This window comes from Pezoporus flaviventris, unplaced genomic scaffold (assembly GCF_033815535.1).
Source record: "Pezoporus flaviventris isolate CSIRO_AGI_PZ_B2104156 unplaced genomic scaffold, CSIRO_AGI_Pfla_v1 ptg000023l, whole genome shotgun sequence".
NCBI lineage: Eukaryota > Metazoa > Chordata > Aves > Psittaciformes > Psittacidae > Pezoporus > Pezoporus flaviventris.
In genome coordinates this window covers 8,905,493-8,928,368 of record NW_026892571.1, presented here as the reverse complement: position 1 = coordinate 8,928,368, position 22,876 = coordinate 8,905,493, and the positions used below count along the sequence as shown (strand labels likewise).

Sequence of the window (22,876 nt, the reverse complement as noted above, 5' to 3'; positions counted from 1 at the left end):
ATTTGAGTGTTCGGTGAATTTCCCTTGTCTGATTTTGGCCCCAGTGATGACAAAGCATATAGTATATATATAATTGTACACATGCACACGACACCAAATGGTTTTAAATGTGGGCCACCCACGGAACCAGTCTGTTTAGTAAAGGTGGGTGTGTATTTGTCTGTCTGTGCTCTCTAAGGAGCTTCTTGTAGTGTACTGTCTACATGCTCATAGCTCAAAGTTGTATTGCAAACCAGGGAGATGTTTTAATTTTTCTCCAATGGCAAGGAATTATACAGCTAAGTACATTTCTGTAATGCCAGAAGGCAAGGAAAGAACAGTGGTGTGGTTAGAGCATCACTGATCCTGAGGGAGAAGCTGGGGACTCCACTACTTCTTTCTAGAGGTGTGCCCAGGGCAGCTTTTCTGCTGCCACTTGCTCGAGGAGGCACTTGGATGTCCAGGCTGATGGATGGCCAGATGTGCTAGCTGTTGTATCATTACTTGCTTCTCTTTAATGGCAGAAACTGGAGTATGTTAATGTTATTGTACTGGCTAGTTATCTAGATTATTGGATCTTTGATTTCAGTCTTGACCACAGATAATAGTCGCAAACGGAATCTCATGGTGTTGGTGCTTGATAAACATGCAGACAGTCACTACCACAAAGAGCTGTCCTTGCCATGAGCCACAGCTAGAATATGCTGGTGTCAGATCTAGGCCACCAGTGTGTTGAAATGCAGTGCTGTTTCTCAGTCTTAGACTTTCTTGTCTACAAGAACCTGGAACCTATAAACTTGTAATAACTACAGGTGGCATTGCTTAAACGTTAACGTGCTTTTCAAGACTTATTTTTCCTGGAGGAGAGGCAGGCTGTGATACAAGAAGCATGCAGGCTATGCGTATGCATGTAGGTGTGGGATTTTTTCATACAGGCAAAATGGCAACAACACCCATGGTTTACAACACTTACATTTCTGCAAAAGCCTTGGACCAACACAGCAGACTCAGCATTCAGTTGTACAAGGCAAGAACACAGCTGAAGTTCATTTTCTGTCTATTTTCTCTTTGGCTTCACAGCTTTCCTCTTATCTGCCATCTCCTGTTTTCACATATATGCAAGTTTAACATTAGGCAAGCTGTCCATGATCTTGCTGCAGAGGAATATGATATTATGCCTTCTCTACCCAAAGTGCTGAAGGCTGTTAGGTACAAATGTGTTGCTGATGTACAGTTCATCAGGAATTTCTATCTGCTTTCTGGTTTTATGTTTAGCACTGACTGTAAAGAGGAGCTCGCCGGCAGGCAAAGTGCCAGTCCTGGTGGGAAAGGATAAGATATTTTGCTCTTACAGCTCATGGATATTTTGTGTTTGAATGGCTGTGGCAGCTCCAGCTGATGATGTGAGTAGGAACAAGGAGGAAGTTGCCCCACAGACTGGGGCACTGGTCACTGAAGCCTGAGCATTTCTTATAGCTTTTATGAATGTAATAGAGGTGCACTGGCATCCCCCTGGAGATGCTGGGAGAGTGCTTATAACATGACAGGTCCACTGTTACAAATTGATCCATTTGGCACTAATCGGTCTCCCATATCACTGGAAATTCCACTGGATGACCAGGGAACATCACATTCCTGTTCCTTGAGACAGAATCTGGCCACTGCACTGTTGCATAAAGCCAAGGTGACAGTCGGCAGGTCACAAATCCTCAGTAGCCAGACATACCTGCAGCAGCTATAAAGGCCCTAAGTAAGGCCATAGGAGTGATAGATTTCTTCTTTTGAGCCATCTGTAAAACGTTAGCGTTTGAGTCATTCAGGTGGTAAATGTCTGATATGGGGAAGTAAAAGTATTTTAATAACCTTTGCTTTATGGAGCTACTTGGAAGTTCTACAGCTCCAGGAAGAGATTCTTTGTATTTCCCCTTCAGCAAGGAATGTCACAACAGAGGTGGAGGAGAGGATATGTTTTGCCTTATCTGCTCTGCTGTAAGAAACAGGGAAGTTAACATTTTCAGGGAACTGCAGAAACACAGTCTTGACTGATAATAGTAAGAACTAATATTTAATTAAACTTGGACATCATATTAATCATGTGTGTATATTACACCTTGTATTCATCCATCACACTGTCATACCAGTACATAATAGTCTTTATGAGCACAGGAAAACAGCTTTAGCTTAAAAGAAAGCAGAAATGTAGAATAAAGAAATGTCTTTATTTCAGCTTTTGACTAAAACTACTGATAATCATAGAGACATGATTACTTTTCTCTCAGTGAATAAACAGCTGCTTAAATGCCCAAACCATCATGTATATCAAATCACCAGCTACTGCAAAAATTGGTGTGACTTCAGTGATTTCAGTTAGCATACACAGATTTCTGTCCTCTGATTCCTGGGGCCATTGAACGGAAATCCTGCTGAGCTATGGAAAAGTGGATGGTGTGCTTCCCTGCCTCCCTCAGCAAAATTGTCACCCACACGCCGATTGTGGAGCCTTGTTACCCATAACAGTGCAGGGCAGCAGGAACCCAGCTCGACTTCTGAACACAAGGGAACTCATGGTAGCAGCAGTTAGCAAAATATCTATCTATCTAATCTTTTGACATGTAAGTGGAGGAAAATTGCTGCTGAATCACTGGGAGGGAAGAAATATGAGAGCTTAAGATGTCATTTTTACAGGCATAATTTTTACTCTAATGGCCTTTAATAGCATGTACAAGTCAGTGTAATGCTGTCAGCTGCAGCAGAGATAGAGTTATAGAAATGTAATAGCTCAAACTGCTTGGAAGAATAGTTTTCCTGCTGTAGTTAATTAGCAATGCATTGTGGTTTTCCTGTTCTGCTTGCTTGTTCAAGTTTTGAAATGGTAGCTGGTGTCTTGGCTGTTCTTTCCCATTTATTCATTGAATTTCTTCTTTTCCTCCTCCTGCAAATAAATGTAGTGTCTTGGGACTTGAGGAACTTGCCATCAGGCACGTTACAGGACTCCTTTGATGTCCAGCACTGAGTAGCACTTTGCATTAGGTATCTCTCTGACAGTAAACAATTAATGATGCCAGCTTTATCTCCAGTGTGTTTAGAGTCAGAAGAGCAGTTGCACGTAATGCCAAGAGAAGCACCATCTGTCCTAATAAGCGCTCAAAATCATTACCGAAAATACCTGTTTGAATTCAAAGGTCAGTTTATTTCCTGGGGAAAGGAAATCTGGAGAGCAGGGGGAAATTCAAATCCAATAAGCTCTAGCAACACAGGACGAGGTTATTCAAACACATTGTGGCTGTCATGAAGAGGGTAATTATCCTAGCAACAAAGGAAATATTTATTCTATCCTCTGAAATCATTAAGATACTGAAATCTGACCATGACGGTCTTCATTGTCTGATAGACTGAGAAAAATGCAGGTTGGAAAGGCCTTTGGAGGTCTCTGGTCCATCCTTCCTCTCAAAACAGCCAAACTTAAATCTATTTTCCTTTAATTGGGTCACTCAGGGCCTTACCCAGTCGAATTTTGCATACATTTGAGGCTGGATAGCATCGCTTTCTCCACTCAGATCCAATGAAGGCAAGCTCCAAAACTAAGTAAATCCTGCTCCTGTAAATTATTCAGCTCCTCCTCTTCCCTGGTGGAAGGAATGTGAGGGCCGTGGTAGTGGGGACAGGAATCAGACCCACTGACTGCCATGGCTGATCGTGTGAGCTACAAGAGGAACGTTTCACCCAATGCTCTAAAATAACAGTTACTGTCAAATGCAATATTTCTTTGGAGGTGAAACTTTTCAGAGGAGCAGCCTGATTTTCATGCACACACAAAACCAGATGGGAATGTAGAAATGATGAAATTGAAATAGTTGAACGCTTCTTTCAACATTTTTCCCCTGTGACATTTTGAATCTTACTTCAGAGAGACTTTAAAAAAACCTTTTCTTTTGACACTTTGATATTATTTCAGCCCTTTGTCTGGAATATATCAACTGATTTTATCAAAATAAAGTAATTCAGTTGATTCCACATGACAAAAAAAAAAGTCTTGAAAATTTTGAAAATTCATATATTGTTATGCCTGTTTAGCACAAAACTTCTTGTTCTCACTCAAATCTTGATGAAACAAATTAAGGGCTTCAAGGTCATCTCTCCAATACATGCACATAAACTGTGTATATGTCTGTTTTCACATATGTCATACTTTAATGTACTGCTGGCACTTAGGAATCCTCATGGGCACCTCCTCAGGCTAGTGGTCCAGCTTTAGTGTGTGTTTCCTAATTTTATGTCTCTAATTCATGATTCTGCTGACCTCATAAAACAGCAGTGAGGCTCTCTCTACATACACATTGTACCTTGATGTTGAGGCTTGACTCAGAAACATCTCTGACAGATAATTCATTCCCTTTATAGTCACTGAAAATGTGGCTCCATCTTCAATGCAGTGCTCATATCCTACGGGGCCCCATGTTGCATAACTTCTGTGCTTGCCAAACCTGGAAGCTACATCTACCAGATAATCGTTACTCATTCACTAAGAAAATGTATTCATCAGGCACATAGCTGAATGATATGTTTAGTTATTTAGAAGACGTGTTTAGTTATTTAGAAGACCTGAGAATTTATGGGCACTTCATGTGTCTCTGGACCCCAGTTCGCTGTCACAGCTCTGGGCACATCAGTGCTGCCCTGTTTCTACAGAGCCTGCTGAAATCCCAAAATCTGAAGATCAAAAATATTTCATTGGGAACCTGAGACAGACTGTCAGGTCAGGACCATCGACAAGCTGCAATAGGACGATACGGTTGCTCATCTGCCAGGCTTATGGGCATCATCTAATTTCAGAGCAATTAGATTTCCAGTTTTAGGTTTGATACGCCTTCCTGATGTAGAAATCTGCTAGCAAGTGGGTAGCCCAGGGACCAGGCAAACAGAAGAGCTGATTTATTATCTCTTTGTTAAGGCATTTTTAGTTCATGGCTAGTTGTTATATTGAGAGAAGGGACCTGTTGTACTATGAATATTACGGATGTTTCAGGAGGAGAAAAGAGTGTGCAGGGCATGTCCCCTTGACAGTGAAAAGACTAGAAGCCCCATTTGCCCTGTCCTTGTGGCAGAAGGTTAAAGTTCAGCCAGACAAGAGGCAGATTTCTGGGAGGTAGAAAGGGAACTTGGCTATGGAAAAACACACTTTATTTCACTGACATTTTCACAGCTTTGAAACACTTTTCTAATTTGCAATAACAGCTTTTGCAGTCTTGTCAAAATAAATGTCCATTGCAGTTAGGAAAACCCCAACATTTACTCAGTTATGGCTAAATGGGAGGAAGGTGTTCTCATTCATCACAGTAAGGAGGGTGCAGACAGCTTTGTGACTAACTGCAGAGGAAGAGGAGAGAGGAATATGAAGTCACTCCCTTGCTCCGTGACCTCAGACAAACCACAGCATTGATCTGTGCCTCATTTTCACTAACTGGAAACCAGAAAATACTAGCTTTCCCTTTTAAGGCACTCTGAAACCTTATTTATTCCTGCTGTGAAAATATGCTGAGCTCTTTGTGTAAGAGGCAGTCAATGGAAACCGGCTACAGGCTCATTTTTTCTCTATTTTGAAAGGCAGGAGAAACAACCTGCAGAAAATGCTTTACAGCTTTATTTTTAGAAGACATGGATGTCTCCTTTGATGACTGCTGTTCTCACTGTTCTCCTTGCAGGTACTATGCTATCTGCTGCCAGCCTCTGGTTTACAGGAACAAGATGACTCCGTTGCGCATTGCTGTAATGCTTGGAGGGTGCTGGGTAATCCCAACATTTATTTCTTTCCTCCCTATCATGCAAGGCTGGAATAGTATTGGCATCATTGATCTGGTGAGTAGCTAAGGGGGAACACCAACCTGATATCAAATATATTTGGTGCTGTATATTCTTCTTTAAAAAGATGTATTTGGAGAAAAGAAGGGAACAGAGGGGTTTTTTAAGGGGGTTTGAAATGACTCTGTCCTGGAAACATTGATACAAAGACAGTGGTGGCCCTGGGATTGGATTTTACATCTACTAGTGAGTTCAGTGAGTAGTCCTGTGAAAACATGCCAAGCCCCAGCTGGCTCCTAATGGGTACCTCAGGAGTTCTTAGTTCCCCTTGACCTTCTTGCCATGCTAGTGATATTTGGAGAGCCATGAAACCCGAACTTCCCCAGAAGGGACAGCATTTTGGGCCAATTCTATCAATATCCTTGTCCTGTTGTGAGCCTAGAAGGAGGGGAGAAGGTGAAGTTCCCCTGTGCAAGTCATTTCAGCAGGAGTCAGTTTTCCTTGCTGCAGTCTGGCTTCACTTGCAGGATCCCATCTACAGGGGAAGGAGTTAAGAGCTGCAAATGCTCTCTCCTTCTAGTGTAAAGATGCAGGAATTAAAAATGGCAAACTGTGAAAACACTTTGTTTAGAAGAGCTTGCTCAAAGAGATGTGGCATCCTCTATGCCAAGTCTTAGCCAAGGAGCTGTGAATACTTTTTGGCTCATGGAGAATAACAGGTGCAAGCTGCCCAGCCTCTAGACAGTGTGATAAAGCCAAAACTGCTTCTAGCCAATCACCTTCAGGACATGCATGCTTGCAGCAAGTTAATGAGGAGATCTCAGACGATGGACGCAATCTGCAGACTGCTGCCACCAGCCGTGTTCCTGGAAAGTCCGTGTCACCCCCAGCCCGCAGCTGCCCTCCAGTTGCTGCAGCCTGGTCCCTTTCCTGTCCATTTGGTCCTTTCCTAATACCACCTGTGGGACTCGGCTGTGTGGAACTTGTGCATCTGTGGTGTAAAAGCACACCCTGAACAGAGCAGTGAGCACTGCAGAAAAGCATGGCAGAGAGTGGAGTTGCTCCCCTTTGCTGTGTCTGAACTGGGGAGTTACACTTATTTTCACTGGCCAGGTTGAGGCATGCTCTGCAACGCTGGAGCTGCAACATGGGATGGTCCAGAAGACCCGAGGGCCTGCAGTACCACGGAGCCCACAGTGTGGGCACAGGCAGGAGAGGCAGCAGTGGGTAAGGCAGGTACTGTGGATAGGAGAGCCAAGGGAGTACATAGTGTCAGAAAGTGGTGATGAGGACTCCTAAGAAACAGGCTGCTGGTATCAGAGAAGAGCTGAACTTCTTTCCCTGTTCTTTGTCCTTGTCCTTCCTGCCCCTGTCCCAGGTTCAGCAAAGGCAGTTCAACAAGGCTTCCAACTCCACCTACTGCATATTCATGGTCAACAAGCCATACGCCATTACCTGCTCCGTGGTGGCCTTCTACATTCCCTTCCTCCTGATGGTGCTGGCTTACTACCGCATCTACATCACAGCCAGGGAGCACGCCCGGCAGATCAGGGTGCTGCAGCGCGCAGGGGCCCCCACCGACGGCCGGCAGCACCACCCGGACCAGCACAGCACGCACCGCATGAAGACTGAGACCAAAGCTGCCAAGACCCTGTGCATCATCATGGGGTGCTTCTGCCTGTGCTGGGCCCCCTTCTTTGTCACAAACATAGTGGACCCTTTCATAAACTACACCGTGCCAGGGAAGCTGTGGACGGCTTTCCTGTGGCTGGGCTACATCAATTCAGGGTTGAACCCTTTCCTCTACGCCTTCCTGAACAAGTCTTTCAGACGTGCCTTCCTCATCATCCTGTGCTGTGGTGATGAGCGATACCGAAGGCCTTCCATCTTGGGGCAGACAGTCCCGTGTTCCACCACCACAATAAATGGATCGACTCATGTACTAAGGTGAGTGTTTCTCCGATGCTGCAAAACGCCTGTAGACACAAGAAAGAGTACTTCTCTAGAGTTTTTGTAGAGGGTTGGTTTCACTTTGCATTTGAAATATCTGATTGATTAAATGTTTAAAAAGGAAGGGTGAAGAGAAGCAGCCAGAAATCCTTAGGGTGCTCAGACAACCTAGCTTTGTAGATGACAGATATGTGTTGGCATGCACACTTTCTCCAGAGGTGTGTTCAGGGAAGAACAGAATACAGAAGCTGTGCATGCATTTTGGCAAGCCCTGCTTGTCTGGTCTGGGGGGAACAACTTGACCCCATGGGGAGCACCTGGGGGATGCTGCCTGCTCTGTCTTCTCTAGGAAAGAGATCATGACACCTCCCATTGCCCCTTCTCAGACTCTGCCTTTGATGGCCCACCAGCCACTGCTGCAGCTTCTGAACTAATGAAAGGCAAAGGATGAACTTCCCCAAACACTGTGATCCCGGGACACGTCAGTGGATCTCTGGGAGGAGGGGGGCTTGCCATTTTGTTTGAGCAGCTCAGCAATTCCCAGGGTGTCTGCCTTGCACTCTAACACAGTCAAACTCCCAAACACTGTGGGAGCCCCAGGAGCTGAGCGTGTCTTGCATGGGTGACAGCCTGGTGTTGACAGTTTGGGTCCCAGTGAATTTGAGCCCCACACCATTCACTGAGTACCACAATGTGTTCATTGCAAGAGGAGAGGGTGTGGACTCTGCACTGTGGGGGTAGAGAGGGATTTGGAGGCCTCTGCGGTGTGAGACACCCTCAGCTGTCTTCTCCTCATCAAGTGGAGAGGTGGGAGGCAGAGCACAGGAGGAAGGGAGGGAAGAACAATTATCTCCCGTAATATCAGAACAAACTGCAGACTCTGGATAAAACTAGAGGTGTTTCTATGCAGCTTTCTAGAGGAGGTTTGGTTCTTTTGTTAGATGGATTCTTGGCTCTTCACATGCAGATAAAGGATTTGGTAACTCTGTGCTCGGAGCTGAATCTGCCCAGTGACTAAATCAGACACTGAGCACTTCCCAGCTGAGCCTCATCTGCAGGTTTGCCCTAAGCTCCCTTCTGCAGTGATTGCTGGCTTTGGAAAGAGTCTGAGCTGTTTAGTGGATGGGAGATGGAGCAGGACTTGTCACAGCCTTGAGACAGACCTCTCAAGCTTTCTAACTCATGAAGGACACTGCAACATATTTATCTTCTGATTAAAAACTGTTTGGGGGCCATGGTCCTAGAGCTGTCTGTGATGGATGCCTGGCACTGTGCCGTGCTCAGCCTGTGTTCTGTCAGAGCTGTGCTCGCAGGGACAAAGCTGATGCTCCTCTGCTGTGGTTAGGAGGATTGGGAGCAGCCCTTGTTGGACTCAGCTCTCCATCCCGCAGTGAGCCAGCCAGTACCTCTGGCTGGGGAGCCGTAGGGATGAATGCTGGAAACACATCCCTGCATGGGTCTTGGCCACTCAGGCCAGCTGGGGAGACTCTGACAAGCTGCAGTAAATGGTGGATTCCACCATGGAGCTGAGATCAGGCATTCCTCATTCTAGCTTCTCGCTCCCACTTGTACCACTCTGGTCCCACATAGGACCTTTCCATGGAAATGTATAACAATCCTGTCAATCTAGATGTGACAACCATTGTATGTGCAAGAAGCAAACCTGTGCAGGGCATCTTGTCCACTTCTAGCTTTTTGTGAGTACTTTAATGGCTAAAAGCGTGTTGCTTCTCTTCAACATACTACACGCACAAATCAGATTACCTTCTGCCTTTCTGTGTTGCTCCACCTCTGCAGAAGGCACTTGCTTCCTGCTGCCACATCCTCTCCTCCCTCCCTGAATCCCTGGAGGGATTCGGCTCTGTGCATCAGCACTTCAGAGAGCAATTATTTTCTGTTATCTTCAGCTTTGTAATGGATGAGAAAAGTGTGACTTCTTTGCCTGGTGCAGATTAAGCACCGATGCTGACAGAGGTGTGGGGATTAAAACAAACCAACGAACTGTAGTTTTTGGACAGTTAATCTTACTTGAGGAATTTTCGTGTCTTCAGTGCTTCTCTCTTAAATGCAGAGAAGGTTGGACTCAACATGGATAGAGGAGAAATTTGGTGAGGTGGGTTCTCTGAAGATGTAATGTATATTTCTTTACTAGTTTGGATATATAAGGGATTTGTGTCCAGTAAATGGAATAGTGAAGCCTTCCTGTATGGGCTGACTTCATACCAGCCCAACTGAGAAGCTGCACAGGGGCAGTGCCTGGCTCACACACTTCTTTTCCAACCTCAAAGCTGTTTCTTCCTGACCAAGAACTGCAAATGGGGAGTGGGATTTTACAGCTGGTTTTTGTATCCTGGAGGGGGGGAACAGTGAAGAGCAGGAAAGACCTTGTGCTGGGTTCCTTCCCCAAAACCTGCAGAGATTAGTATTTTGTAGTAAGTTGACATGGGTCATTTAGCCTCAGAGGGAGTCAGGAGTAGGCAGATTGGGGGTTTTTTTCCACTTCCAGTCATGAGAAGATCTGAACTTTCCTTCCATCCTATCTGTCCAAACCATTCTGTCCTTGCTCACAATCAACTCACCGGTGCATTTCCAAGTGCAAGAATATGCTTGTCACTGTTAAAACTCAGGCTCTTGCTCTTGGAGGCACCCCTTGTGAGAGTGCCTTCTAGGGAAGGGACAGCAATTCTTCTATTCTTCTTCTGATAATTTTAGTGTCACAATGTTATGACATTACAATTTTGGGATTTTTCACATTTATATTAGGAATGGGAAAAAAAGAAGGAGCAGCAGAGTGCAATAAAACACGTCAGCAAGAAGAGGCAGATGCTCTCACCACACCCAGACTGAAACCACTTGGGAAGCAGTTCTCATTCCTTCTTTCTTTTATAACTTATTTTTCAAGTGATCTATAAAGACTGTGGTGCTCTGGGTGGCCCAGCAGGGAGAGACTTTGTACAGCACTCCTTGGGCCAGACCCAACTGCAGTGATGATGGTGCAAGGGAGGTGACTGCACAGTGGCTCAACTATGATATGAGAGTGATCATAACTTTCTTATTTCCCTGGCAACCGCCTCACTTTAAGTTATGAACAGGAAGATGGGGAAAGGATTTTCTGTCACCATTTAGTTCTCGAACTTTCCACCAGCTGGTGTGAGAGACACCCATTTGTTGGGCATAGTAAGACGTGACACAAAGTGTGTTCTGAAGATGTCACAAGCAGCTGGGAGATAGGATTTGGTCAGAGTTGAATCTGTGTGTATGATGGGAAAGAGTATTAGAATTCAGTATTCAGCTTGAGAGAAAATTTAGGTTTGCTGTTTTCCAATTTTGCTTTCTGCAAGCATAGGAATTGCCAGAACCCCTTTTCTTACCCCTGAATATTCACCTATTTCAATCCTGATGTGTACCATCAACTGCAAAATTCAGTCAGGACACAGGCAAATGGTGAATTGAAATTTGCAGGTGTGGCTACAATCTGAAATTCACACGCTATTCATTTTTCAATGGTTGAGATTGCAGCTCACATGTCATATACAAAGTTTTGTTTCTCTGGCTGCAGCACAAGTTGTGTAATTCATTATAAATATTTGCAATTCATAGCTCTAATAACCTGTGGTTTGGAATATCATTCATTGAGAGGACTGGGGAATCATTCTGAATAATGAGGGGATAGGAGAATTTGCAATGAGCACTCAACTAACGTATGGCAAAAATTAGTACAATTATTAATTGCAATAGAGATGGGTTTCTGGATGGCTGTAACATTTGCTCAGTTCTGTGCACCATGAGAGTGAAAACAAAATGCCATAATCATCTGAACAGTTCTGTCTTCCCCTTTAACCATATTGCTTGCATATCTTTTGTCGCACAGAGATATTTATGCAACACAAAACAACAAACTCATGCCTTCATGAATCATCAAACTCTCATTTTGCACAGGTGGATGGGAACTCAGATCAGCATTGCTTGAATTCTTGGAAAAAACAAGATCTGAATTTTGCCACAGCAAAGATGAATTTGAGTAACACATATTTGAGCAAGGATTGGAGTAGGCAAACTCTGGAATGTTTAAGTCTCAGAGTTCACTTTGGTGCATTCCCCATTTCCTCTCAGAAGCGCACAGTTCAGCACAGTACAATGTATTGGTATCTTCAGGGAATGATACAGTGAGTGGTTTATTTACTCATTTTCCATCAGAGACAGGTCGTCTCAGACAAAGCCGATGCCAGTTTTATTTCTCCAAAGTAAAACACATCCTGATTTGCCTTTTAGAAGAGCCAAGAGGAACAAAGTGAAAGAAAAAAAGCAGCTGCACGTTGGGGGCTGGAAGTTCATTGTCTTCATAAATACAGAATTACATTAATAAGCCAATCAGCCCACACTCGTGTCAGCACTCTGCAGGTGCATAAAACACTGGGAGAAGTGTGCAGTAAACCACGGCGTGCAGCCGGCACTCGACGCCAGAGCTCTGCTGTGGAGTCTTATTGATCCCAGGAGGGAACATGAGTAATTGTGCCAGTAAATCTCCCAAACTGCAGCGAGCTCCGGTGCTTCCTGGCTGCTGCTGGAACTGGCAACACAGCAACTCAGGTCTCCAGTTCTTAGAAGTTTAGCAACTCCATGGCTTATGGATCTATTGGAATACAAATAAATCCACGCTGGCTGTAGGGAGGAGAAGGTCAGAGCTCCTGTGGAGCAAAGGATGAAGTGATGCGCGCCTATCAGTGATTTCACGGACTGCAGTTGTGGCTGGACTTAGAAAACACAGAGGTTAGTTACTCAGAGCTGCTTTCTGGTGGAACCAGCAGGTCTTTCTCAAGGATTTACAAGTAAAATAATTCCTCCTGTTCTGCCTCCTCCTGTTCCTCTTATCTCTTATCCTTCCTTAGGCACTAAGACAGCCGCAGAGACTGCAGAGCTTCCTGAGGCAGAATAACAGACTCGCTGCTGAGGTTCAGAAAGCCCCAGCAGATCCCACCGCTCCTCCGCAGCAGCAGCCAATGGTCTTGCCCAGCCCAGCAGACAGCCTGGCCAGTGCAGGCTCCAGTCCTCTGCTCGCGTGCTTCTCCTCCAGCTGTCCTGAGGCAGAGACGTCCCTTGGTGGTTGGCAAAGCTCTCCCAGCACGAGTGCTTCGTTGGCAAAGGTGCATTTAGCCTCAGATGGGGACACACACCTTCCTTACCGCACTTTCCCATGGGACAGAGTGGTGGCCGCTGGCACCGGCAGAGGTATTTTGGAGGAAGGAAGGACTGTGACAGCGGGCATGGGGGGACAGGTCAGGCACAGTCAGGGTAATATCTCAGACCTCCCTGCTGGAGTCCCTACAACCATTTCAGTATCAGCAGAGAAGAATCTTGAGCCCTGATCTGCTGCTGCATGACACTAAATATTTGCCTCCCCTCTCTTTTCTGTGTTTCTCTCTCATACATGTGCATGGAAGCCATGGAGATGCATAATTGGGTAACCCAGAGGGAATTAATTTCTGGAAAGGAGATGTTTGCAGGCTGCGTTATCAGGGAAGTGTTACACTCTGTTGCGTTGGTGATGTTGGAAAGAGTACGATGTGCGAGGGCTGCAGTGGGAGCCTGGAATTCAGCTCCAGGCTGCAGCAGCAGCCAGCCAGGCTGGGCAAGGAAGGGCTTCAGTGCTGTTTAAGGAAAAAAAAAAGGCAATCAAAAAGTGAAGAAAAATGAGATATTTCAGTAAATGCACAACTCTTCTTGGATAAACTTGTAAAAGGCTCTGATCTTTAGCGGGTGCAAGGGTGAAAGATGAAGGCTTGAATTCAAACTCAGTATGTCCTACTGCCCTCAGCTTCAAAGCCAGCTATCTATGTTGCTCATTCACTCTGCTGGGCTGCCTGTAGGCGGGACCAAATTAGCTGAAAGGGTAAAATCCAATATTCATGATTCTTTCAGAGTTTCAGAAGATTTTTTGGCTTTGCTTTAAGGAGAAATAGGCAACCAGCAGGTAGGCACCTGGGTGCACAAAATTCACAAACAGGCCCAAGAAGGGAACAAAAGCCATCAATAACAAAAATGGTGGTTTAGCTTGGTTTGACCAAATTTGCAATTGATATGGAAGTGAATCTTCACCGTGACTTAATTTGTAAACACAAAGGATGCACGTCTTTGATTTAAAATTGATTTTTCTTTATTTTAGCACTCACTACAACATGAATACCCTTCCAAATCATTCCCCCTTTATGCAAAGTGAACAGATTTCTCTGTCGATGTTCTGTGATTTGTTTTTCTTATCACTAAAGTATCATTTAGAAAAGAATTCCAGTGGCAGGATACTGCTGCCCAAAGCTATACTGTTACGTAGAACAAAACCAGGTCATTAGAGTTAAAACTCCTGGCTGACAGGAACTGCCTAGGAATTTTGATGATGCTGCAAGATGATGGATCAGAGCTTTGATATATGTTACCAACTTCTTCGCTACAAGTTCATTAGCCCCAAGACGGATCATTTGGACTTGGTCTGCTCTTTCCTTCATTGCCTCATTGCTTGCTGTTTCACACTGGATTTCCATGGGTCATTTTGGAGGCATGGTGTAAGCAGCATATGTTTTGTTGTGCTTGTGAGACTTGGAGCAATTACAGGCTGCTAAGTTTGAAGATGCGTGTTGTAATTTCTCCATCAGTTGCCTTATTAATGGGTCCAGTAGGCAAGAACTTCACCCCTTTGTGAATGTGCTGATGAAGCACATTTTCACTAAGTTCTTTTTAGGAAGTTTCTGAGCAAAAGCTTGGGAAACACAAGAAAAGATGACATACCCCTGCCACCTCCATCCCCTGCAAAGTTTGGGGGTTTATGCAAGCCCTTTGTTTTGACAGGGGTTTAGTGGAAACTCTCTGTTGAGAGACTCAAGTAATTTTTTTCAGTAGAGAAACTGATGAAATACTGCTGGGGTGCAGCTCCTGTCTTTGTATATGTTTGGCCTGGAATTTCGATTTTTCTCATTGATGGCAGGGATTTATTTTGCTTTATCTTAGCAAATAGGTGCAAACATCATGTTTGCCTGCAAACCACCATGCTCCTGTGATTTGGTTAGCAGGCCTGTGGGCAGCCACTCTCAGCTGACTGTACCCTGCAGGGGCATTATCACATTGCTCCATGGAGGACCTGAGGGAATGCCTTTTTCTGTGCCTCCGAGGGCTCTGTCCTTAGGAACCCTTCAGCACTTAGCAAGAGGCACAAGGAAAGCTAATGAATTTTTTCATGCAATAGACATAAATCTTGGTAGACTTCACTTAATTTGCAGTAGTGTCATTTGCCATCAGCTGTGGGTGCCTGGATAAGCAATGCTGACATCCTTGGGTGCTCTCAGGCAGACCTTTTGACCAGTCTTTCACTCTTTCCCTGTTACAAGTATGCAAAGCCAGCATTAGGCATGGCCAAGAGTGTACCTCATGCAGCATGAGCACTGCTGGAAGGGTATCACATTGGTGGTTCTATGGGTCACTCTGGAGCCTGCTCTTTCCTGGTACAGAGCCACACCAAGGAGAGAAGCCTTGTGAGAGCTCTTCAGCTCAAGGTGTGGAATATTATATCAATCAAAACATATAAAAAGGGTGACTTCAGAGGTGACAAAGAGTATTTCCTTCTTTCAGCACAGCCCCAGGGTTGAGCCCTCTGGGCAGTGCAATCAGAGATTGCTCAAGATGTGTTTTTCATTCTGATCATTTCGGTTCAAGTCTCAGTTCCCCATGCCAGCAGAAGCAGCACCGCATGGCTTCATACCACAGCCCGAGCATGGCTGGCTTGTTTTGCCTTGCAAAATGGAAACTGAGAGGGGATCTGGCTGCTGTCTTTAAATGCATCAAAGGATAAAGACTGGGGAAGGAGGAGTTATTTAAACTAAGGAATAATCCTGTCACAAGGACAAATGAATATAAAGTGACCAGGAATAATTGCAAGCATGGAATTTTACAAGTTGCCAGCCATCATGGTAGTGATAGTTTGAAACAACCTCTTTGTAAAATTACTGGAGGAAAACGTCTAATTTTTAACAAGCTGAAGCTTTATGAATTTACAAAAATCATCTCATTATACAGTATGACTGTGCTAGCAGGAAGCTGCCTTGGGGCCCCATAAACTCCTGCTTTTGCCTTAATTCTGACCGTTGTGGAAACCACGAGAGCTGAACTGCTTCAGATCTTGTCAATACCTGACCACACCGCCTATGTAAATTCCAATTTTCTCTCCCATACTGCTGATTTTACATCCACCAGGGACTATCAAGAGAAACAGAAGTTGTCCCAGTTTCCTCAAAGACCTCATGAACTGGGTTCTTGTGCTTCCTACCTTACCCTTCCCCTCTGGCAGTGGCTGCAGTGCAGCCAAGTTCGTAACCCTGTGGGTCAGCAGCTTGGTATCCAGAGGTGCTTCTGTCACATTCTCAGGATCCAAGTTTGGCAAACAATCACACCCACAGATAAACAGAAAGGAAGGACATTGTCCTTACATAATGGTGTCCAGACATTCTGATCTAGAATGTGATATAAAAAACCTGAGAAGACAGACTAATGTCTGTCCCACTGGTAAACGTGAGATTATGAAAAGTAGCTCTCAATTCTCCAAGCTAATTCTACTTTATGAGGTCGCAATTTGCAAGAAGTATGATGTGTTTGACTTGGTACCTACATCAGCATGGCATATATTAACTAGATCACCCCCTTGGTTTGTAAATCATATAAATTGCCATCTGCTAGTGGATGTATTTCTAGTCGGGACTCTTCAGGAACAGGTCTTGATCATAAGCAATTTACTTTTAATCTCCTTTCTGGAGAAAAACAAATAATTGCTGATAACATATTCTGATAGCACCAGGTTAGATGACTAACAGTAATACAAGCGAGCAGCACAGGGCTACTCTGCCCTCTGAATTACTTGGTTAGCTGAGCACAAGGAAAATGTTTCTACAGTTACAGAAACATAGTCTTTATGGCTGTGCCTTTTTATGGCTGTGCCTCTTGGCACACTGAGCACAGATCACAGGCTAATAAAATGAACAGCCAGTGTGAAACAGGCTTCAATGCTGAATATCAGCTCCCACTTGCTACTGAGCCTGAAAGGTGAAGGGGGCTGTTCCACAGACATGGAACCAATGCTACCTGCATACCCAGCCCAGGCAGGGCTGGCGGAGGGGTAACGTGCTCCACGAGGATGCTGGAAACAATGATGTGGTTAAAGGTTTCAAATAGAGGCTGTAGCAATATAGTCCTGGCAGACGAACTATTTATTGTCCACTAGAAAAGTAGAGAGACCAGTGCTGCTTGTGCTACGTAAGTCTAATGCACAGATGTGCAGCAAGGGAAAGACCTGGAGGCTTAAAGTGCACAAACTTGCATCAGACAGAGAGTATTAATTTTTAAAAACATAGATCATAAGCCATGACCACTGATTCTCATGCAGCTTTCTACCACTAGAAATTTAAGAGTTAAGATTGTATTTCTTTGTAATAACCTCTCTAGTTCAAGAACAGGTACTGAACACAAGAATGAGTTCAGGGAAGACCCACAGCCTGTTTGTGCAGGACATACTGGGTGATGACTCCATACAGGAGTCTCTGCTGGTTGAATGACATGGTCTCCAGGATGGAGATGTCCTCAGCCCCTTTGCTTTCAATCCGTTGCTTTGTTGTACTAGCACTGAGGGCACCCAGGAGGGAGCAAGTTCAGCATTGCTCTGGGTGCTGCCCAATTTCAGTGATGCTGAAATAACCCCTGTTACTTCTCTAAATACATTTCTTTTGCTCCTTTGCTCTTATTTCCCAGTTTCTCCTTCAGAGTGGGTATGTAATGGCATGTACAGTGCATACAGACATCTCATCCCATTCTGCCGTTTAAAGCTAGGCTGAACAAAGTAGTTATAAATAGTACAGGGAGACAATCTTGTACCAAGGAAAAGGCTCAGACTGGTGAATTAGAGTATAGCACTTATTAGGTCTTTTCCTTTGCTGATGTTGTTAATCGTAGTCAAGAGAGAATTTGGGTTTCACTTAAATTTCATTATTCTATAAAAACATAGGAGATCATTAGACCCAATAACAACTGAACAAAAAGAGTTTTGTTGCTTCTTGAAGGAGCTTTCTTGTAATTTTTTATGAAGCTTTGCCAATATTTACAATCAAACTTATGTTCCAACTTCCCCTGCATGATTTTACAACTTGGCATCAGTATTCTCCACAGTAACAGCCTTCTAGTGTAACATTCACAAATACTGTGACTAGGAGTTGTGAAGGATCATGAGCAGGGCACAGAGTGCTATAAATATCAGGCTCAAACAGGAGATACCGGCTGAATCAGGAAGTGCAGGCTGAGATTATACAATCTGCTCTGCAGCATGGAAGATTCCCTTGGGTCTGGGAATCTAGATGTTCCACAACAGTAGACGTTATCACCATAAAAATAGTTTCACACATAGCCAAGTGCTTGGATGTGTGTTTCTCTGTGGACCATCAAACAACCTACAAACAAAAAGATGGAACATCATCATGTGCACAGCTGTCTTGTCCTTTCTTTCCTCTCTCAATCTGAAGAAAGATGTGTGTATTTCTGTATCTCCTGACTTCTTCAAGGAGGTTACAGCACAGGGCCCCTGCAGCAGCTCATGGCACCCAGAGCTTCTCCATGCAGCTGATGTGCTGCCAAGGAACCCGAATCCACCCTAGGCAAAAGCATTTGCAATGGTCAGGATGTACATCCAGCATGGCAGTGCACATGGAGATGTGTGGATGGAAAAGCAGCCACAGCCATGGCCAAGCTGATGGGAAGCTGCAGTAAAGGTTTCTTCCCTTCCAGTCCCAGCACTGTCCTACTGTTTGCTCCCCTGTGATAATTGCCTGGGCCCACTGTCCACTGATGCTTCTGTTGCCAAGACATGAACCACTCATCCTTCTTAGCTCTCTTCCAGCAGCTTTCTTCTCGCTGTTGAAGTGCAAAGGTTAAAAAGGAAAACTGGGAAAAGAAGGTGGAGAGCCAAGGCCAGTGCTACAGCATGGCTGTTTGCTTCAGGTAGTAAAAAGGGCACACACACTCAAAGCTGCCATGAACAAAGGCAATGCTGGGGGAGTTTTGACCCCCTTTTATTTAACAGTAACACAGAAACATTTCCAGGCTTTTTCTGTTGTCCTGTAATGTCACCCCAAGGGAAGGGAGTGGGAGCTGCCTGGCTGTTTGGCACAGGGTTGCCTTTGGGCTCCTGCTACACAAACACCACCAGGCAGGCAGCACCTGCCTGATCACAGGTATCAGCCACTTCCCACATCATTTCAAATCCAGACATTAGAGAAAAGGACCCCCACAGCCAAGAGCTGCAAAAGAGGAAAGGAGACTCCGGCAAAGTCTGGAAAATAAAGAGCAGGATTCGCACCATTAACTGAAGGCAGAAAAGTTGTGTGTGGGTGGGAGCTTATGGCAAGATATGGTAGTTGGGAACCTCTTTAAGCTGCCCTCACTGCTTGAGATACAGCCCATGCTCTACCCCTGTCGTGGTTTTGGGAAGGCAAAGCGTGTCTGTGCTTACTGAACCAACCGCTAGCACACCGCATGCAGCACACCGCCAGCTTGCGTGGGGGTGGACTGATTTTGTATTGTGGGTGTTTTCTAAAGTTATTGCTGAAACCTTTCTTTGTATTTGTAAATGCAATCAGCTTTTCATTGAGGTTGGGTTATCCCCAGGGTAAGAAGTCGAGACACTAATTTCTTTTCTCTCAGCTGTCATCTGTGAAGTCTGGGGTAAGGTTCCTCCTCCCACTCCTTCCCTGCTTTTTCTTTCCCAGGGATCGCTGCTAAATTTAAAAGCTGAACAGTTTTAAGACTTTTTCTTTTTTTTCCTTTTTTCCTTCTGACACTTCAAAATTCTTCTGCAAAAAGGTGAAGTCTGGGGAAAGGGCATGGGGTGACCCTCGCTCCCCTCCCTTGCTCAGCATCCCTGGAACAATAGAGCGCTGATGGCATCTCATTGTGCTGTGTGGGCAGTGTGTGAGCACATCCTTCCCTGGTCCTCACTGACTCCACACCAGTCCCACACACCAGCCAAGCCCTGCAACACCTGCCACCAAAGCAAACTGCCTGTCCCAATACAAACCAGCTCCTAGAGGGACTCCTGCCCTTGGCTAAGCAGATGCTGGCATCTGCACTACACTGTGTTGGAGGAGGCTGGTACCCTCCTTTATCCAAAACTCACTTGGTTTGCCACTAATCAGGGCACTGCTGAAGGCTGGTACATGGCTCAAAAAATGCCTTGCCAGAGGAAACTGAGAGCTTTTGATAAGAGAAAAACTTCTTGTAATTGTACTGAGTGAAATCAAGATACTTATCTTATTTTCAATAGAGGAAAGAAGGGATTAGGGTTTTAAAATACCACAGTTTCCTTCACTTTTAGCAAGGTAATCTCTTTCAGTATGTCTCTATATTGGAAAAAGAGATTAGAGCTAAGATAAACCCCTTTTTGTTATCTGGCCTAACACAAGACTCAAGATCAGAACTCTTCTACATCAGTTTGTTTCTGTTAGGGAAGCCAAGGCACTGAAGGGCACCTTGAGCTTGGAAGTGACTGAAATATTAACTCACTTCTGTCTATTTTTAATTGTATGACTAGTGCCTTGGGTAATGAAGGCAACTGGTGTATTCTGGTGGGGCAGGAACTCACTTAAGGCTTGCTTTCTGGTCTGAGATTCACTGGGAGAACACCTTCTGCAGGAAAGAGTGGGGATTTTGTACTCTGTGGGCCATCCAGTGAAGCTGGGCTCAGTCCAACAACCCCAGGAGCTGCCTGCCTGTCCTTGCCACCCCGCATCCTGCTCACTCTTTGTATATATCACCATCAAAACCTACATAACCAACCCCTGGCTCAGCCCTGCTACTCTGCAAAGCCTCTCTTAATCTGTTCATTGTTTATGAAAAAAGGGAACTAATCTTGTTTACACAAGTTTGGTGATCCAGCTGACAGTTGGAGTGCTGTCGGAGGATGGTGCTGGAAAGAAGGGTGCCCATAGGAAAAGCAGAATAAGGGAAGAAGCCACAGGGACTGCGAATCCTGCTGCAGATCGACATTTCCTCTGTGCAATTATTGTTGGGTTTCACTTCACTGTCTCTCTGATTCAAATGGAAACATTAAGTAATTACATTAATTGTTGTCTTTTCCAATTAAACCTCTCTGGTCTTTGACATGCATGACTGGTTCTTATTTCTCTCAGCTTTGCGCAGCCAGTTTGCATAATGAACAGTGTGTCCCCAGCATTTTGCAATCGTTGGCCTGGAACGGGAACAGCTTCCACATGGAGCCCTGGAGAGCTCTGACTGTGCTCTCCCAAGGGCTTGAAGAATTCCTCCCTTGCTGCAAAGACTCGGCACCTACTGCGTTCTCCCATCCGCTTCCCTCCTGTTCAGTATCTACAGCTTTCCTCTAAGTTTCCTTTCCTCTCTCCTGCAAAAAATGTTGCAGGGAAACAGGAAAGGAGTGCATGACAAAAAACAGGAAAGTCATCTGTCTCGTGGGACTCATTCAGTAAAGGTGGTCTAGATTTCCCATCTAGATTTCCACACATTTCTCATCCTTCTAGGTCTCCTGACAGTAAAAGCCAGCAGCTCCTGTTCTGCACAAAGTGATTTGAATGGTAATTTTAATTGGTTTGGAGGCCTTGATGAAAAAGCAGGACATTAACTGCTGGGGAAAGCTCTAATCTGATTTTTCTTGAGTCTTTACTGATACAAAGCACCATTATTGGGCTGCCTAATTCAATCCCAGCTCTGCTTCCTGAATCAGCAGTACAATGCTGGATACTTATTCAGGTTTATGCACCTAAAGTAGAAAGTTTCTCCTGAAAAATGAATTTGTTCTGATGTAATGGTATTTAGTTGAGATTCTCAACAGCAGTGTCCTGTGCTGGGAATACAGGACAGGCTGACCAGGTGGTGCTGGGACTGGTGCAGTGAGATGAATGAAGTGTACAGGTTATCTGCCTCTCAGCTGTAGTTAGAACTCCGTTCACTGTTGCACCAGGGGCTGGGATCCAATGCCCAGAGAGGAGCCCTGCTGGCCATGGCACTGTGCTCCCTGCAGCTGGACTGCTTGACATCTCCTCCTGCCACATGGCAAAGCCCAGACCTATTGAAAACATATCACTTAAATAATTGAATGCAAGTTAATCAACTACATTTAGGTAAATAAATACATCCTTCATAATGCATGCTGACATACTGAATTTGATTCCGAGCCCCTTGGGACACTCTCCATTCATTCCAGAGGGCCAAGACAGGGTTTAAAACTAATTTTGGTACCTGAATAAATTCTATTATGGACAGCAATTTACTATCCAGCTACTTCCTTTCTGTTTCAACTGCACAGCTCCCCACCAAGACCTCTCCCTCCTCACCAGAGATTAGTGTGTTAGAAAGTCACAGTCTTTTTAGGCAATGTGTATCAGCATTTGCAAAGAGCTCCACATGCCTTAGGGCTAGAAACGCTATATAAATCTAAGCAATTATTGTTCTAGTTTATTGTTCCTTGTGGCAGCAGACATCTCTCAAATTCAGGGCTAATTGTTTAAGTGCATTTTAATTTTAGGTTAACTGCTTTTTTCTTTTTAATTTTTCAGTAACCTTCTTACTTTCTGATTGCTGTAGGAGAATTTATGTAAGCATTATGTGAACCTCCTGTTGCTCTGTAAACTCACTCAGTAGAAGTCTTCCCTGTTGGTGTAGTTAGATTTGCTTCTAAGGCTTTTGACAGGTCTGTGGGAGAGAAGAGCCCTGTTATTCACAAGACATTTTGGGCAACTCTTTGGTATCTCAAGGAAGGTATAAAGCACTTTCAGTGTATCTACTGTTATTAGATTGCCTTTTACCATTCTGCCACTTTTTGGATCCTTAACTGTTGCCTGTATTTCCAGCTTCTGGGTGGCTGCTGGTGCCAACCTGCCTGGTTCACATGCTTCATCAAATTCAGGTACCTGCTAAGCCCGCTGTGAGCTTCTCTACAGTGCTCATCCACCTGTGATTTCAGTTCTTAGTCAGCTGGAAGCATTTTTTCATCTTAAACTGAAATTTTCAAAACAGTAAATTCACCATTTTGAGGTTTTGGGGTTTATTTATTTGTCACAGCAAAGATTATAGTTGCTAACATCTGCTGCTCTGT

At 44.6% G+C, this 22,876-nt stretch overlaps 1 protein-coding gene across 3 annotated transcripts in view; it reads left to right on the top strand.

The window, feature by feature from the left end:
- The window catches only part of HTR4 (5-hydroxytryptamine receptor 4), a 130,798-nt gene that overhangs the window by 70,957 nt on the left and 36,965 nt on the right, over positions 1 to 22,876 (top strand). For all 3 annotated transcript variants that reach the window (XR_009743974.1, XM_061456606.1, XM_061456608.1), the window contains exons 5-6: positions 5,682 to 5,835; positions 7,157 to 7,725. Coding sequence is in view for 2 of the 3 variants with exons in the window: in XM_061456606.1 (XP_061312590.1) it covers positions 5,682 to 5,835; positions 7,157 to 7,725 (723 nt within the window). In the remaining variant the exon portion in view is untranslated. The remainder of the gene's footprint in view (positions 1 to 5,681; positions 5,836 to 7,156; positions 7,726 to 22,876) is intronic.